Source organism: Astatotilapia calliptera, chromosome 22 (genome assembly GCF_964374335.1).
Source record: "Astatotilapia calliptera chromosome 22, fAstCal68.1, whole genome shotgun sequence".
In the NCBI taxonomy this organism is placed as follows: Eukaryota; Metazoa; Chordata; class Actinopteri; order Cichliformes; family Cichlidae; genus Astatotilapia; species Astatotilapia calliptera.
The window spans coordinates 19,050,668-19,068,130 of NC_137442.1; the positions used below are offsets into that span (position 1 = coordinate 19,050,668).

General features: G+C 42.5%; 3 protein-coding genes across 3 annotated transcripts; 2 read left to right on the forward strand and 1 right to left on the reverse strand.

The window, feature by feature from the left end:
- The first annotated feature begins 1,248 nt into the window (after positions 1 to 1,248).
- Positions 1,249 to 4,309, forward strand: fabp3 (fatty acid binding protein 3, muscle and heart). Its single transcript, XM_026156052.2, has 4 exons — positions 1,249 to 1,582; positions 2,962 to 3,134; positions 3,782 to 3,883; positions 3,972 to 4,309. The coding sequence occupies exons 1-4, from the start codon at positions 1,510 to 1,512 to the stop codon at positions 4,023 to 4,025; spliced, it is 402 nt and encodes a 133-aa protein (XP_026011837.1). The 5' UTR covers positions 1,249 to 1,509; the 3' UTR covers positions 4,026 to 4,309.
- A 2,356-nt stretch (positions 4,310 to 6,665) lies between these two features.
- On the reverse strand, positions 6,666 to 12,158 carry zcchc17 (zinc finger, CCHC domain containing 17). The gene is made up of 7 exons (XM_026156051.2): positions 12,019 to 12,158; positions 10,671 to 10,868; positions 8,432 to 8,532; positions 8,115 to 8,206; positions 7,926 to 8,026; positions 7,673 to 7,809; positions 6,666 to 7,401 (listed from the first exon to the last, which is right to left on the reverse strand). Exons 2-7 carry the CDS (start codon positions 10,807 to 10,809, stop codon positions 7,225 to 7,227), a joined length of 747 nt encoding a protein of 248 aa, XP_026011836.1. The 5' UTR covers positions 10,810 to 10,868; positions 12,019 to 12,158; the 3' UTR covers positions 6,666 to 7,224.
- On the forward strand, positions 12,144 to 17,264 carry snrnp40 (small nuclear ribonucleoprotein 40 (U5)). Its single transcript, XM_026156050.2, has 10 exons — positions 12,144 to 12,384; positions 14,244 to 14,373; positions 14,475 to 14,568; positions 14,691 to 14,856; positions 14,979 to 15,101; positions 15,922 to 16,042; positions 16,128 to 16,210; positions 16,335 to 16,396; positions 16,752 to 16,855; positions 17,087 to 17,264. The coding sequence occupies exons 1-10, from the start codon at positions 12,274 to 12,276 to the stop codon at positions 17,134 to 17,136; spliced, it is 1,044 nt and encodes a 347-aa protein (XP_026011835.1). The 5' UTR covers positions 12,144 to 12,273; the 3' UTR covers positions 17,137 to 17,264.
- Positions 17,265 to 17,463: the final 199 nt, after the last annotated feature.

Genomic DNA, 17,463 nt, shown 5'->3' on the forward strand with positions numbered 1-17,463 from the left:
AAAGCCAGAAATTCTCATTTAGCTTGGTAGAGCTGAAAGAGAAATGACTCATGACATCCACTAACTTGCTGTGAAGTCTGCAGACAAGGACCTGCTCTGTCCTCCAAGAGGTCTACCGAGATATTACGTGGACTTTGTAGCAGGGATCTGATAGGGATCTGAATCAGAGTGGTCTGCTTTTACTTTCCCCTGTGTCACGTCTAACAAAATGAAAAAAGTGTCATGGGGGGACCCTAAGGCTGCCAATTACAGAAAAATCTGGAATTTAACAAAAGGAAAATTCCTAAAAATAAATAAATAAATAATGACACTGGAAGGCTGGTCTTTGATCCACCTATTCCTGGTACATTTGAGACTTCCCTGGTGAAGGCACAGTCTGCTCGACACGCTAACAGCTGCAGGAAAGAGAAATCATGTAAATGTATTTGCTCGGGTGAAAATCACCCAGCGATAGTGTTCTGGGGTTAATACAGATCAATTCAATAGTAACAAATCACAGCAACAATCACCTGAAGGCGCTTTGTATTGCAAGTCGTTTGAAACTGTAATCAAACAACCCTATGAACAAGCAATTTGTCAACAGGGAAAAACTACCTTTTAACAGGAAGAAACCTCTGGCAGAACAAGGAAGGGGCAGCAATCTCTAACCGGTTGGAGATGAACAAGTTTTGTATTTGTGTCTAGAAAACAAGCACTATAGTAACACACCAGCACTCTTATCTTCACAGTCATAACTGCAACACACGTCTGCCAGCATACTCGGACCTGTATCTGTGTTTACAAGCACTCTCACAAACACACATACACATTTGGTTACACTTTTCACACTTTGGTGAGCCACATTTAGGTCATCAAAATAACCGGCAAACCACACAGTGCAGGTGGATGGAAACCCCCCAGGTGGAGAGACTAGAGATGAGGAGAACAACTAGGGAGTAAAAAGTAGGGCAGAGAAAATACGACATTTACAACCAACAGCTGCAAAAAAAAAAGAAAAAAAAAAGACTCAATGGTGGGCCTCTTTTCCCTCAGGCTCACCTCCTCGTACTCCTCCACCTCCTCCCCATTGACTTCTCCACTCTGCCCTTTCTCCCTCTTCTTTGATTTCTCTACTAAAGCCCTCTCTGATCCTCTTTATTATGGCTGATAATACGAACAGAAAGCAGATGCAAACAAACCTTTCAAGCAATTCAAACACAATTTATTTGCATGGCGATCACTTTGACAAAACCAAGGCTATCACGTGTTCTCTTTTTGCTCCCCCCTCTCCTCCCCATCCCCCGCCCGGCAGTCTGTGGGTGACACAGACTGATGACATCACGAACAGCCGGTACATTCAGCCAGTAAGATCACAGCAAAGCTGGTGGTGCTTACATTACTCCCCCTGTCTCTTTCTCTCGTCTCTCATTCTGACGCTCCCCTGCTTTGCCGCCTCTCTCTCTCCCTCACACACACACTCACACACACCGTCTTTCTCTCTCGCCCTCATTCCTCCGCACCGCTGCAGACATGGTCGATGCTTTCGTTGGCACATGGCTCCTCAAGGAGAGCGATAAATTTGATGATTACATGAAAGAGCTGGGTAAGTGTTCCGTGTATTTCTATTTCTTTCTTCTTCTGTTTTTTTTTTAATGCATGCACATTGCGCAGGGGAGTGTGCGCGCATGCGTGTGAAACAGAGGATGCAGCAGTAGTGCCAGTGCTGCAAGCGAGCGCATGTTGAGACGGGTTTGAGGCGAGCTGAATGGTATAAGGTGTGTTTCATATGTAAACTGTTTTAAGTAGCTTGTTGATACAGGGTGTGGGAAAAAATGATCAATCATGGGAGCAAATAAAGGGGTAGGCTGTAGAGTAAAGGGTGGAGCGAAGCGTAGGTTGGGAACAGAAATACAGCAGGAGAAGATGGGCACCAGAGGGAGGGAGGAAAAAGAGGAATCATGGCTGACCACATGGGCCAAGTGCTGGAAAGGAGGGAGGACACCCCCCCCCCCCCCCCTTTTCTTTTTTGAGTGAAGAAAAAAAAATCAGCCCCACTGTGGGAATCACTGAATGGCATTCATACACACAGACACACACAGTGTAGTATAATGTGGGTGACCTTCGCTGAAAGCTGTTCATTGTGTGAGGTCATGGGAGGAGCCGAATATCAAGCTGGAAGGAGGAGCTGGTGGGACGGGAACATGGAGATATAGTTTGGCTCCTGGCACACACATGGCTGTGGAGCGTGGAATGGAGGCAGGTGGATGGAGTTTGTTTTACAGCTGTGTAGAGCCACATCACCATCGACGTATTTCCTCTGATCACGGTAACAAGCAGACGCCCTTTAACCTCTAACCCCAGTCCTTTTAATCGATGAGGCATCTACACACACATGTGCTATGGGAATGTCGCTGCTGTAAATGAATTGGGTTGTTAACTTCAAACAGAAACAGATTTTTTTCCCTTCAGTAAAAGAAATGGTGCGAATCACGTTTACCCAGAGAAACAAATTCACTCAATCCCTCATACAGACACAAACGCACACCAGGAAAGCAGGTAATAATTTGCACACACACACATGCCCAAACAGGCACTCTCCCAGGTCGGAGGGACTCTGCAGTGTTTGAAGAACGTGCAGCACGCTGAAGTGGCTGATAAAGGAGAGATTAGAGGGCATGTCAGATGAAGGGCAGCCCGGGGGCAAACCAACGGCTTTTGCTCTGGATGTGCAACAACATATTCCTTTCGGTATCTGTAAACACTCCCAGGACGTTTCCTTTAAGTCGGGTTAGAATATCTCAACATCTGCTTGATACACTGGTACAACCTTTGCCCCTATGTGAGAGGATCAGTGCCAGCGGCAGAGAAACAGGTTGAGTCTCTGCCTCACCTTTAGACTTGTTTATTTCCCACGGGGATAATCCACCCTCAGCACACCTCACCTGACTTACCTGGTTGTTTTAAATTTGTGTTGTTACACAGGCGTGGGCTTCGCTACACGGAAAGTGGCCAACCTCACCAAGCCCACCACCATCATCTCAGTGGACGGCGACACGGTGACGCTGAAGACTCAGAGTACCATGAAAAACACAGAGCTCAGCTTCACGCTGGGAAAGGAGTTCGACGAGACAACCGCCGACGACAGGAAGGTCAAGGTGAGAGGTCAAAGGTCCAATTTGAACAATGCAAAACCTTGCATTTAGCCTTTTATGAAAGAGGTTTTAAGCAGGCTTCGTATGAGGTAAGGAGAAGTCTGCTGGAACCTCCCTGCACACTGGAGAAGTAACCATACAGAAATATGGTGTGATAATTAAAGTGCACAGGCTGATGGATCGCCGTGGAAACAGTCGTGATGGGATGACATAAAGCTTTGGGAAAGAGATAAAGTTGAGTGCGCGGTAGCGTTTAAAGGGAACGTTACGGGGGAAAGGAGCAAGGAGCATACACTTTAACTAAATGTATACTGCAGAGTGTTTGCTGATGGCAAGAAGCTGTGGCTATTGCGAGCTCACATTCAGACTGATGTCTCTGTGGGCTGTTGCACGAGCACATGAATTACCCAACAAGTCGTTGTCGTCCTCTCTGATTGCACAGTTCCTTTGCGTTGCATTCTTTAATATGTAACTTTAGGTATTCTTTTACAAGCTTGCCATGAGATGGGAAAAGTGCGGTAGCTGCCTATAAAGATGTCTGCGCAATGGTGAAGCGCACAATGAAATAACAGAAAGCCGAACCACTGATTTAAATGATCCTCACTCGCTCGCTGGATGTGTGTCTGACTCTCGTTTCTGCTCCCCGCCAGTCTATTGTCAAGATAGAGGACGGGAAGCTGGTGCACATTCAGCGGTGGGACGAAAAGGAGACCAGCCTGGTCAGGGAAGTCAACGGCAACGTTCTCTTGCTGGTCAGTAACCCACCCCCCCAAAAAAAGAATAATTCAAATGTAACTGCTGTATGTATGTGTATGTAACTTCTCTTCTCTCTTCAAACAGACACTCAAACTCGGAGAGGTTGTTTGCACGCGTCGCTACGAGAAGGCAGAGTAAAGAAAAAGAAATCCCACAACATTTCAGCAGCTACCTGCATCAACTAAAATCCCGCATCCCAGACTCCTTAACACTTCTTCAAAACAGGCCAAAAAGAAAAACAACCCCACCTCCTCATATGGCTGCTATCGACCCCCGTCATTGTCCCTTTTAGTATTAATTTAGTATTGACTGTGACCTCCGACTCCTTTTCTTCCTCCCCACCTCCTTTATACGTTGTTCATTCTACTGTAAGAAACAATGAATAAATTCCATCAATTTTTTTGATGTTTGTTTCTCTGTAAGACTCCAGGTCTGCATTTCTTCTCTTTTTTAAGAATGTGGCCTGGAAGAACATGTTGCCTGGAAAAGTGTTTGAAAAGTTTTCCTGTGGAGTTCTGATACGTTTCAAATAAAAGTGTCTACACTGATGGACAGACTGGAGGAAAAAAAATGCTCCCTGGATGTGTTTTTCTTTGTTTTAATGACGGTCCGTAGCCCAGAGGTACAAGAAACGTTGCTCAGGAAAAACTGATCTGGGATCTAAATGATCAATTTAAAGCTTTATTCGGGGAGGCTGATTGCGAGGTTGATCTCGTGCATTCAGGGCTGTATTCGAGGCGGATTGAGCGTGAAATTGTTCCAATCTGAGCTGTACTTTTAAACAGGAGGGTTGAAGAGTTCAGTAGTCCAACACAACTATAGACTCGAGATGTGTGACCACATTTTCCATCACAGTGGGCTTTAGAGGGACTCACATGGAGGTTAATTATAGCCTCTTAGCAGCTCCTGTGTGTGTGCACAGATGAGTGTGGATCTTGCCTTTGCCCTGGTGAGGTTAAAGGAAAGTTGAGGTAAAGCTTGTACTTGTGTGGATAATGTTATGTCCTGTACTTGAATTAGGCCTGTGCATGTGCTGTCTAAATTCATATCATTCCTTCCCGGGGTACACTGGTGTCATGTGCTAGTGACGCACTGCCAACTAAATGCAGGGTAAAGGGGTGAAAGGGCGGAGGAGGAGCCCAGGCCACCTCCTGCTGCGACTGCCTCCTAAAGTTACCCGGAGCTGAAATGGTTGAGGAACGAATGGATGGAGTAAGGGTAGAGATTATGGATGCGGCTGTTTTTGCGCACTGTACCTGCAGTGTGTTGAAAATTTTGCAGAGTAAACACAAACAAAGCAAATGAGCAGAAAAGCTGTTTCCAGGACCTTGTTGAATCTCTGCCAAGAAGAATTAAGGCAGCTCTGAGCACTAAGTGACACAGTTTGAGCCACTAACATACAGGTGTGAGAGGTCCTCTTGCAGGGTAAACCTGGTCTGAATTTTCTTCACGTCGCCATGACACCATGTTGATGTGGCTTCACAGCTCCTGAACAGAGCACAGTTGATTTTATGCAAAGCTCATGCAAAACTAATCACGCTGGAGCCCTTAAATAAATAACTATACATTTACATTTTCAAACTTTGGATTTTTACTACATTTCTGCAGAACAGCTTTTTTACTATGCTCACTCACAGGGCTGTTTTTCATTTTATGATACTAACCCAAACACATATATCATATATAGGTATGTACAGTGCATGTGCAGCGTAGCACACTGTATAAACTATACAGTCATAGTGCTCAGTGCTTTGTGGATTTGAAACATCACAAGGCTGATACAGTACCTGGATCATACTAGTAATTCCAATTTGAGCAAACGATAACGACCAATGTGTCACAATCATTCGGCTCGTGCTTGAAAATCTTTTCACGGCTAGTTTGAAAACTGACATCTGGAGCTCAAATGTGTTCTCAGACAAATTTACAGATAACAACTCCGTGCTGTAAAACAGGGAGGGAACAGTCAAGAGGAACAGCCGTCGACAGATACACTGTGCAATCAGGATCAGACATCAAAGTGTCTGCTAATTACTTCAGAACTACACTGGATTGAAAATCAAGAATAAGAACTAATAAAAATGCGATAATAACTCTAAAACACAAGGTTTTTATTTAAAAAAAAAAAGTTTCCTCTAGCTGCCTTTAAACAATCTTTTTCCAAATCATTTAACATCTTAAAACATAATGTGTCACCTATTCCAGGTACACTCTGCACAGAAAAAAAACAACATAAGATCAACCCAAGGTTAAAATTAAAGCCTGCAGTTCATTGTAAATGAATGCAGAATCCACAGTTTACTGCAGTTGTAATCCAGGTATGTGTATTAATGCAACACGTCTGGGTGTGCAGTCATGCCGAGTGTCTCATACGACTGTCAGAGCAGAGAAAGGAAAAGAAATAGAGAACATTTTTGAGATTAAGCGGTAAACTCAACCCGCTGACGGTGGATCGCACTGGAGCCGTTTCAAACCGCCGCAGCTGGAAGCGATCTCACTCAGCAGCCTCACAAGCAGAAGCTTGAAATTGGGTCAAAGCAGCAGAGAAGAAGAAACAAGATGTTGGGCCTCTAACCCTGATAAAAAACAAAAACTTGCGTGACATAACCTGGGCTCTATGCTGTGTAGGGGCGCCTGTCCAGGCTTTAAAACATTAACTGGTTATGGGTGGACCAGAGCTTGAAAAATTCCACTGCGTGTGCGTGTACATGTGTTTTGGTCCTCCAAGGACGGCAACATTAGGAGTTCAAGGTCCTTGAACAAAGAGATCGTGAGACATTTTGTTACCTTTACAGATAAAAATAGTTTTAATGGAGCAAACAGTGGACATGCAGGAAGACGGCTGGGTGTACTTTAAAGAGTCTCCTCGAGGTGAGACTCGCAAACACGCACAAAAAAACAAAACAAAACCAGCAGACAACCTCAGGCTATCGTGTTATTACACTACTCTAAAGCTCATTTGTGGTGCCTTACACTTCCTGTTTATGTCTTAACTATTTCTTGTGTATGTGCGTGCGTGTCTCCCTTCTCCTTTTTTACCCTCTCGCTTGTGTATAATGGATTTCCCAGATCCTAAACAGCTGTAAACAATATCGGGGTTTTGGAAAGGGATAGCCACTTGCCGCCATATCGATTGCACCTATCTGATTACACAGTGTGGCAGACTCCTCCCTTTATGGAGGGGTAACTTCAGGACAAGTGGAGATTATCACATGTTTGTATTTACAGCGCTTCCCTTCAAGTTTTGAACTTGACAGACAGTGAATGAAGGTTTAGATATTAAAGCTGGAAGTCTTTCTCTCAGTCTGCTGCCAACCACGTTCACCCTGTGTTTGTCTCAGCTGTGTTTGTGCGATTTGTGCTTTTTGTGTTTCTTCTTCTTCTTGTCATCTCTGTCACGCTCGTGTTCTTGCCGCCTCCTCTTGGATTTACATTCACTGCTGCTGCTGCTGCTGCTGTCGCTCTCAGACTCCTTCCTCTCCCTTTTCTTACTCTTCTTCTTTGCTTTCTTTTCCTGGAGAATAGGCGTTAAAAACAAAGAAGTTGCACAAAAAAGCAGTTTCAATACCTCAAAACCCAAACACAAAGTATGTTCCTCTTAAATCAGCACAAAAATCATTTTTCCAGGCAACAGACTCCCAATGTGGTCACAACCGCATGTCATGCAGAGAGACATGTGGGGGTTGTTGCATCAGATGAAAGAGAGAAAGAAAGAATCAGCAAAGGAAAGGTAGAGCGGAAAAGGAAGCGAGAGCTGCGCAGGGCTTTAAAGGTCACATTGTCACCTTCTTTTTCTTCTTTTTGTCTGAATCTTGATGTTGTGCGGCTGTAGATGGTTGCTGCTGTGGCTCTTCATCGTCCTCTTCAGGCAAGAGAGCGTACTGCAGGCCAGGAGCAGAGAAACAGTCCTTTGTAAAGTGACCTGAAGAGAGTAATAATTTATTTAACAACTGCAGTGTGAATTCAAACAAATCTGCCATCTGTGTGAAACAAGCACAGTCTCTTTGACACATTACATGACTCATGATGTCACCTCACCCTTGCAGCCGCACTTTGAACACGTTGTGTTGAGCACAGCCTCCAGCGTGATCCTGTTGCTGGTTTGGTCTCTAAACTGCTTACGCCGCCTTGAATCCTGCCTATAAACACACAAACACAGATGTTAACAACACACACACACCTGTTCAGACACATGAAAACACACACAATGAATCCGTAAGCACTTACTCTGCCATAACATTGTTGGGGTCCAAGTCCCGCCCTGTTCCCTGATTGACAGCTTTCATGGAGAAAGACAGCTTCACCTTGTCACCCTGAATCTGATGAGCAGAGGAAGAAGCTGTAAACTTTCTGCTCTGTGTGTGCACTTCTGTGACTATCTTTATGAGAACCAGGTTGAGTTTGAGCCCACTGGAGTGGCAGTTTCTGACACCTTTTCAGGTTTAAGGGTAAAGGAGGGCTTTTAATGCAGCCTTTCTGGGGTTTGGAGTTGAAGAATACCTTCATTTAACAAATGTTGTCCAAAACACGTGTGATATTGTTACCTCTCTCCCTATGACTTTAATCCACACATGTTCTCCCACATCCACAATTTCTGAAGCGTTCTCCACCCGGGAAGCTGACATCTCACTCACATGTACCAGACCTGTGAAAGCAAAGGACAAATCTCATTTACTTAGATATCACCTAAAATACATTAATACTTTCAAAAGTCTTAAGCAAACCCTCATGTCTTTATATTTGGAACCAGACTTTCTTTCGTAATTTATAAAACGGTCTTGAACAACAGAACTTCAGCCCTTTCTGAAGGCCAAATGCCACATTACACAAGAAGTGGATTGAAAATCAGTTGCAACAGGTCTTATTAAGTTATGAATCCAAAATTATTATTATTTTTGTTCATATCGTTGTCAATATGTACAGAGAAGGTCATGAGAAAATACAAGAGTGTCTACAACCATCTGTAAAACATGATACCAATGCAGCAAAAGCATACCCAGATAGAAAAACTTATAATGCATAACCATTATACCAGTCATGGATTAGCCTCCCATGAGCTCAGATTTCAGCATTATTGAAACAGTGTGGGAGAATGGAACAAACAGCAGCCAACATCCAAAGAGGAGCTTTGAATGTCCTTCAAAAAGCCTGGAGAACTATTCCTGAAGACTACCTAAAGAAAGTTAGGTAACAGAGTTAAGACTATGTTGTGAAATATAAATGTGGTTATAACAAATATTAACTTTTGAGCTCATTAGAATTGTACAAACTCTGTATTTCCATTCATGTTTGCACAGGTTTGAATAAATCACTGCACCCATTTTCAGCAAAACATAAAGAAATAAGGAGTGGCTCAAGACTTTTGTACAGCACTTCATGGTGAGCATTCATGACCTACAGAAAAGGTTGACACATGAATACGTGTTGGATGACAAATGAAAACCCAAATACTAAATTAAGAATCAAACTTATTTCCAGCTGTTATCAAGCTTCAATAACATTTGACCAACTAAATCATATAACTGTGCTTAATCATTACATCTACTTCAAACCACTTTAACTGACTCTCACTTCAAAGGGACTGTAATTTAAATAAAGCATACAAGTTCTCTCCAAATCATTTTTTAGGCTACAGGTTATGAATGTGTGAGCACAAGTTGTTCGGTTCGCCCTCCGGTGGTGAAAATGAAAAGCTGCTGTTTAACTGGACATGTAGGTCAAGGCCAAGCCACAATAAATCATACTTCATTATCAAAGAGGTAACCCAAGTGTAAATATAGATACGAGTCATCCCACTTCATCAACGTGTCCCACTTCTTATCAACCCCGCCCAACCATCCTCCCACACCTCCTGTCTGTACACACACATCTTCAATTTCTGTTGCTATGAAGATAACACAAATGAATTATAATAGAAGAAACTATGATTGTGCTAATAAGCCAAAAAGAACAATTTTTTTTAAACATAACAAGAATGTGAAATATCTTACTTTGACCTGTGTCTTTGAAGTCTTTCAGCCTTGTCTTCTTACACACAGTGAGACAGTACACTAATTCAATTCAATTCAATTTTATATAGCACCAAATCATACCAGCAGTCACCTCAAGGTACTTTGTATTGTAAATGGTAAATGGACTGATTCTTATATAGCTTTTCTACTCTCCAGGAGTCCTCAAAGTGCTGTATACAACATGCCACATTCACCCAATCACACCCATTCTCCCAAGCACTGACTCTAAACTGAGTCTACAGTTTAGACGGCGTGTGAACAACATTCACACGCCGATGGATGCATCGGAGAGCAGCTTGGGGTTAGTATCTTGCCCAAGGATACTTGGCATGCAGACTGGAGGAGCCAGGGATCGAACCACCAACCTTCCGATCAGTAGATGACCTGTGAGCTACAGCCACCCAATGTAAAGTAAAGACGCTACAATAATTAGGGCAGGCTTACCTACTATACTTACATGTATGTCCTTTTTTAAGGGTTTTGTTGTTTTCAGGTTTATTTACATAGTACCAATTCACAACAACAAGTATAACAGTATAAAGTGTTTTGTTTGACTCAAGACACTTTGTACTGTAAGGTAATGACCTGCAATTTTAAAGGAAAAACTCCAATAATATTACTGCCCCCTATGAGCAAGCACATGGTGACAGTAGGAAGGAAGAACTCCCTTTTAACAGGAAGAGATCTCCAGACAAAACAACACTTTGTTTTTTTTCTTCTTCAACCTATTTTTCTTTATTTTTCATCTGAATAATCAAATCTTTTCACTGACCTTCCTTCCTGTATCCCGGCAGTCGAACAAATGCTCCATAAGTTTGCACTGAAACCACCTCTCCTTTGGCAATGCTGTACAGTGGTGGCAAACCATCCAGCCCAGCCGGCTCTGATGGTCGGCGGTCACGGTCGGACATCGTCTCAAAACAGCCACGGTTTCCAATAACTGAATCTTGCGCTTGGATTCCCACAATCCCTGAAATGGCAGATCAGGTGCATTTATACTCTCTGTTTTAATCTTAGTGAGTTTAAACTCTGTTAGCTCAGAATAAACTAATTCTAATTTGTTTATTTGTAGGTCACATTCTTACATGGCGGGTATTTTTGCATTGTTTTTGAATTTATACATCAGTTTTCTAGTCTTTATGACCACTTTAGACTACAAACACATTTTAACTATACATTCATGCAGCACTTTTAAGCACTTTATTCACCTCACATCCACAGCCAATTTAGAATCACGTATGTCTTTGGAGTGTGGCCAGAAGCCCAAGTACCTAGAGGAAACTTCACACCAAAAGGCCACTGACAGGTTCTGAAACAGGAACTTTCCTGGTGTAAGGCAACGGTTCTAACTACCCCATGATCATGGCATCCTATTTCAGATCTTGTGCCAAGGCACCCTCTGACCTCTGTATGACCTCAATATATAAATATTTCTATGCCAATTTATTATTCCATGCATGGAATGTACCATTTTAAAATTCCCTAAAACCAAAATTTTCTGTTATTTGAACCACACCGGTGGATCTAAAATCCATCTGAATAGATACGACCTAGAACAGCCTCATTGTACAAACACTATGAATTTTTAAACATTTTAATTTTCGTGTATTTTGGGTCACTTTAGGAAAAGTCATGGAATTTCATGCTAAAACAAAGACATATTTTTTTTACTGAAGTCAAATGTCAACACAGTTCATTTGATCCTAACAGTATACAAAAGCTAAATCTAAAAAGAGATTGATTTAATTTATTATGTTCACTGATTATTTTACCCCCACTCGCATGCTGACTTGCTATTCAGCCGTGTCATATTTTGTACCCGAAAGTGATTTTTATGAGCTTCACAGCTATGTGTTGGATCTCTTGGATAGCAATAAAAACCTATTAGACTCACTTTTTTTATCTCAAACACAAAAGCTGAATGGAACAGCAGCTCCTCGGCTAATGTTAGCCACACTAAAGAGCTATAATAAATGAATAAACAGATATTGAATAAATAAAATATGAACAAGAAAATGGGCCCGTGCCTGCTTAACGTTCTAGTTTATAATAAACAATAAACATAACCTCATGCAGCAATAATTTCAGAGAAAATAATTTTAAAATGATATCAGCGTTACCTTTCGGATTGATACGATGGTTATTTTACATCCGGTTCAAAACGTTTCAACAACAAGCGGAGCGGCTAATCTACCAATCATCTTAGCCGTTGCAAACCTCGACCAATAGTATTCCTCGCGCTCACAGGAAGTACTTCTTCTGTGTTGATACGTTGGTGCTACTTCCTCCGACGTCTCGTATGAAAGACGTCCATTCATTTTTTGTAAATTGTATCGTTAAAGCTTTAAAATTTTGCGGATTTTTGTCCTGTAAAGATGATTGAGCCTATGAAAAGAGCGGCAGACATGGCGGTGGTTCCTTCCGCCGTGAAGCGGCCCCGGACGGAGCTGATAGCGGCGGCGCAGTCTCAGCAACTCGTGGCCACGGTACGGAGGGTAGCTGTTACTACAACCGGGAGGGGTGGCTACTGAAGTAGACTCAAACACTTAGAACAAGTAACCACACTATACTGTGTACGCTTTGTCATTAATTATATATAAAGCCGCCTGGAAAAAAGTCACATTTTCCCTTTGTGGTGATTTTAGGTTCATTATCTGGGCTGCCAGCGAGACAGATAAACATGCAAATAAAATTAGCACAGCATTAGCTCTCACTTTGATGCTTTTTACAATGTCTCCATCTAGATTTGGGTAAACGATTGTTTAAAAAGAGTTTTTAAAGCGATCACAGAAAATGTTCTTTTGTGTTCTGGTTTAATGTTTTATCTTTTAAGGATAAAAACTCTCAGCAACATTGATAATACCAGCTCCAAAATAACGGGGGTCGCGCAAAGAGATTTGTGTTTACACTGAGAAACACGGGTGATAAAGAAAGTAAAAGACATTATCAACTATCTTGACCACCATTTCTATTCTGAATTCAGGAAGTTACTCCCAGGTAACCCCTACTTTGTATCTCAGTGTAGAACAAATAGATACCTTTATTCCTTTGGCTGTTAACTCTGACATTTCGACTATTCAAGGTGGGGGTAGGATTATGTCAGGGTTTGGCTCTGTGCCCCTTTCTTGTTTGCAGCCTTGATGGAGAGGCTGAAAGATGAGGCCAGGCAAGAGTGCCGGTAGACTATGATGTCTGCAGCCGATCTGTAGTGAGAGGAGGGAGCAGGGGGAAGAGAGCCTGGTGAGGTGGAGGTATGTGGTGGAGAGAAGAGGAATGAAAGTCAGAAGACACAAAAGAGAACTCGTGTGTGAATGAGAGGGAGACGCATCAAATTCCAGTCTGATGGGAGGTGTAACAGTGAGGGTATATGAGTTTACATAAATGGGTTCAAACATCCAAAGCAACGGACGGGGCATTAGATAAGGGAAGAAGAGAGTGCAGCCAGGATGCAGTCCATGGATTGTGGAAGAGCAGCTACAGGAGTGAAAGGGAAGGTGGTAATGAGACCTGCTGTATGTATGGTTTGGATGGTGTATCATGGCTCTGACAAATTGAAAACGTTCAGATTTACATTGGGAAGGACCCGAATGGACAATACTAAAGATGCATGCAAAGTTTCATCAGAGGGACATTGCAGATTGAGCAGTTAGAGAGGGCTGAGATGGTTTGGACATGTGGAGAGGAGGGATAGTGGATGGGATGTTGAAGATGGAGGAAATGAGGAAGACCTCACAGAAGATCCTTTGATGTAGTGAAGGATGTCATGCAGAGGGTTGGTGTGAGAGAGGAGGATGCTTGAGATGGAGGTAGATGATCCTTGCAGATCATCTTTATTCGCATTAAAACACCAGCATTTCATTAAATATGACCTTGACATTTGTTTTTGAGACTATTATATAAAAGAAACAACAACAACACTTTGACCCACGTTCACAGTCCATATCTGATTTTATAATAAATTATAAATACAAGCTAAAAATATCCAGTATGATTAAACTGGATAAGTTACCTGAATATTTAGAAACAAGATACTCAAACCTTTAATCATCTGCCTCCAGATGTATCTACCCTCCCAGGTCACCTGGCAGGACACGTTTCTATACCAACAGCTGCCTTTGATCCCGGCTTTTGTTCCCACAAAGAAAACTGATCAGGAATCAAGAAAGAACTGATAATGGGGAAACATTGTATTAGTTATTGTTTAAAGTGTTACCATATAAATCAAAACCTATGCCACTGACTGTACTGCAAGGTCCTCTTGTCATAGCCTCACATCAGTACATTTTTTCTGAAATTCCCTCTTTAACCTCAACCTCTGTATTAACCACGTATATGTCTCCCATAGGGCCCCCCACGGACCTCCAGCCTCCAGGCTCCCATCATGCTAATGTCTGGCCACGAGGGTGAGGTGTACTGCTGCAAGTTTCACCCCAATGGAGCCACCCTTGCCTCTTCAGGATTTGACAGACTCATATGTAAGTTAGTTAAACTCCCAGTAAATCTCTGCAGTGAGGCAACGACTTCTTCACTGTGAATAACTTGGTGTGTACCGGTGTTTTGTGTTTTTTTGCTGCAGTGCTCTGGAACGTGTATGGAGATTGCGAAAATTACGCCACACTGAAGGGACACAGTGGAGCAGTGATGGAGCTGCACTACAACACAGATGGCAGGTAAGTAGGTGGAGATCTTTAGCAAAGGACACATGCAATCAGCACTTCCTATTAAGGGCTTAATAACCCTGTGCTCTTTATAAAGGGTTAACTAACTGTTATTTCCTGCTATGTCATTTCAGCATGCTGTTCTCAGCCAGCACAGACAAAACTGTAGGTGTTTGGGACAGTGAAACGGGCGAGAGGATCAAGCGCTTGAAGGGCCACACTTCCTTCGTTAATACATGCTACCCAGCTCGCCGTGGACCCCAACTCATCTGCACCGGCAGTGACGACGGGACAGTGAAGGTGAGTTTTCCAGCTTTATTTTTATCCACATCTTTAGGTCTGGATGCCACATTTTTGTCCCACAAAATTAAACATGAAGGTCTGATTGTGCTTTCTGTTTGATGTCACTGTCTGCTCTGTAGCTCTGGGACATCCGTAAAAAAGGAGCCATCCACACTTTCCAGAACACCTACCAGGTGCTGGCTGTGACTTTCAACGACACCAGCGATCAGATCCTGTCAGGAGGCATCGACAATGACATCAAGGTAGAATGACACTGGAAACACGTTACTGCTGATGGAACTTCTTGTCCATGTTCTTTCGAGGGTATCCTGAAAAACGAGATTGTTTATGCTGTGGATTTTATTATCACAGCACACATAGTGTATTAGTGAAATTAAATCTCGGCTGGGCCAATTTTTCACTTCATGGCGCCGCTTTAATTTCAAATAATTATCTTGGACGCCTGTGGCCAAAGAAGGCAAAAAGATGGAATTTGATTAGCAGAAGCGAGCAGGACCTATGGACTCAGCACAGCTTGCCAGAGTGGGCTGTTTATCCTTGCCACCTATCAAAGTGTTACATGCTTGACAGGCATATAAATGGGTTTTCATACATAACTATTTTCAATTAGAAGAAAGGGAGCCTCTAGTCATGTTCAAGAACACAAGGCTGAAAAGTGAAACTAAGGTTTTACATGTAGTTCATGCACAGTTTAGAATGTATCCAGGACAAATTACTATAATTAGTTTTTTAAAAATAATTTCCCAGTGGTTGTGGCTCTTAAATTCTGGAGCAACATGAACAAAAGATTGCGTAAATACTTTTGGTTTTATCTTAGTTTGGAGCGGTTTGATGCTAACGTGTAGCTCAGCGCTGTTTTTTTTTTCATTTAAATACAAGTGAAAAAGTTGTTTCTACTCTGTATTTAGCCACTGTTGGGACGCTGTTTCCCTGAGGTACTGCAAAGACCATAAAGCAGTGAATCATTTTTTACTTTTGCACCTCTTATAAAATGTTCGAGAATGACTTTGCATGGCTTTTCTGCAGGAACCCTACCCAAAGTTATTGATTGTGTTGTTGCAGGTGTGGGATCTGAGGCAGAATAAGCTGATCTACAACATGCACGGACACGGTGACTCAGTGACTGGGCTCAGCCTGAGCTCCGAGGGGTCATACCTTCTCTCAAACTCCATGGATAACACAGGTACTATCAGACATGTTTGGCTCATAAACGTGGTTGGCTGTATGGGTGAATCCTGTTCTTGAAGTCTCCCTGTGTCTCTGTGCAGTCCGTATTTGGGATGTTCGACCATTTGCTCCCAAGGAAAGATGTGTGAAGATTTTCCAGGGCAATGTTCACAACTTTGAAAAGGTAAGTTATATCCCTCTTCATTGAAGTGACAAACAGCTGGAGTCCTGCAAGCGTTTTTGTCTTTCACCTCAGCAGCTCACACATGTAATGCTTTGTTTCTAATTCATCTTTTCCTGTCATTCAGAACCTGATGAGGTGCTCCTGGTCTACTGATGGCAGTAAGATAGCTGCAGGCTCGGCCGACAGGTGAGAAGCAAATACACCGACTCATACTGTACATGAATATGAGCTCGCACACAAACACAAAGGGCTCAAGTCACCTTCAGGTTAGCTGCTGTACTCTGAGTGCACCATCGAATCTGTATTTCTGAAAGCAAACTCTGTCCTGTTGCATCCCGCAAAGGACATAATTAAGAAAAATGCAGTGACGAAAATGTGATTTGTTACCAGTAAAAATAAGATTAGATTAGATGTTTATATTGACGAGCAGATGACCAGGTTTACCTAATGAAGTGGTGAGTGACTGTATGACATATACAGTTTTTAACATATGGCGATTTCAAATGTAAGCACCATTTTTTTTCTGCATCATGTTTTACAGGTTTGTGTATATTTGGGACACCACATCACGCAGGATCCTGTACAAACTGCCGGGTCACGCAGGCTCGGTCAACGAAGTGGTCTTCCACCCAGAGGAGCCTATAGGTGAGTGAACTAACTTCATCGGTTAAGATGTGTTTCAGGCCTAAAATACACTTTTTTAATTAACACAAGAATTAATTAAGATAACTTGAAGGCACATTGGGATAGGTGGATGTCAGTATGCCAGAATTATGTTAAGTTAGGCGCTTAGGTCGCTTTAAGCTTCCTTATGAAACATTAAACAAAAATCAAAGTCGAATCCTTTTTTTTTTTCTCCTTTGTCTCTCTACACAGTGCTGTCTGGTGCCAGTGATAAACGTCTGTACATGGGAGAAATTCAGTAGGGGCTGTGTGTGTGTGTGTGTGTGTGTGTGTGTGTGTGTGTGTGTGTGTGTGTGTGTGTGTGTGTGTGTGTGTGTGTGTGTGTGTGTGTGTGTGTGTGTGTGTGTGTGTGTGTGTGTGCGCGTGCGTTCTGCCTTGGACGTGGATGGGTGGTGTTCGACAGTGGTCTAGGACTCTGTAATTTCAGCCTGTTTCAAAAGAACCTCAGGATGCGTTTGAAGATTATTAGGCTCAGGCACAAGAACCTCCACAGCGACTTCTTTTTTTATTCTGATGTACTGCTTTATAATAAACTTCAATATTCTGAAAAAAGAAAAAAAAAAGCTGTC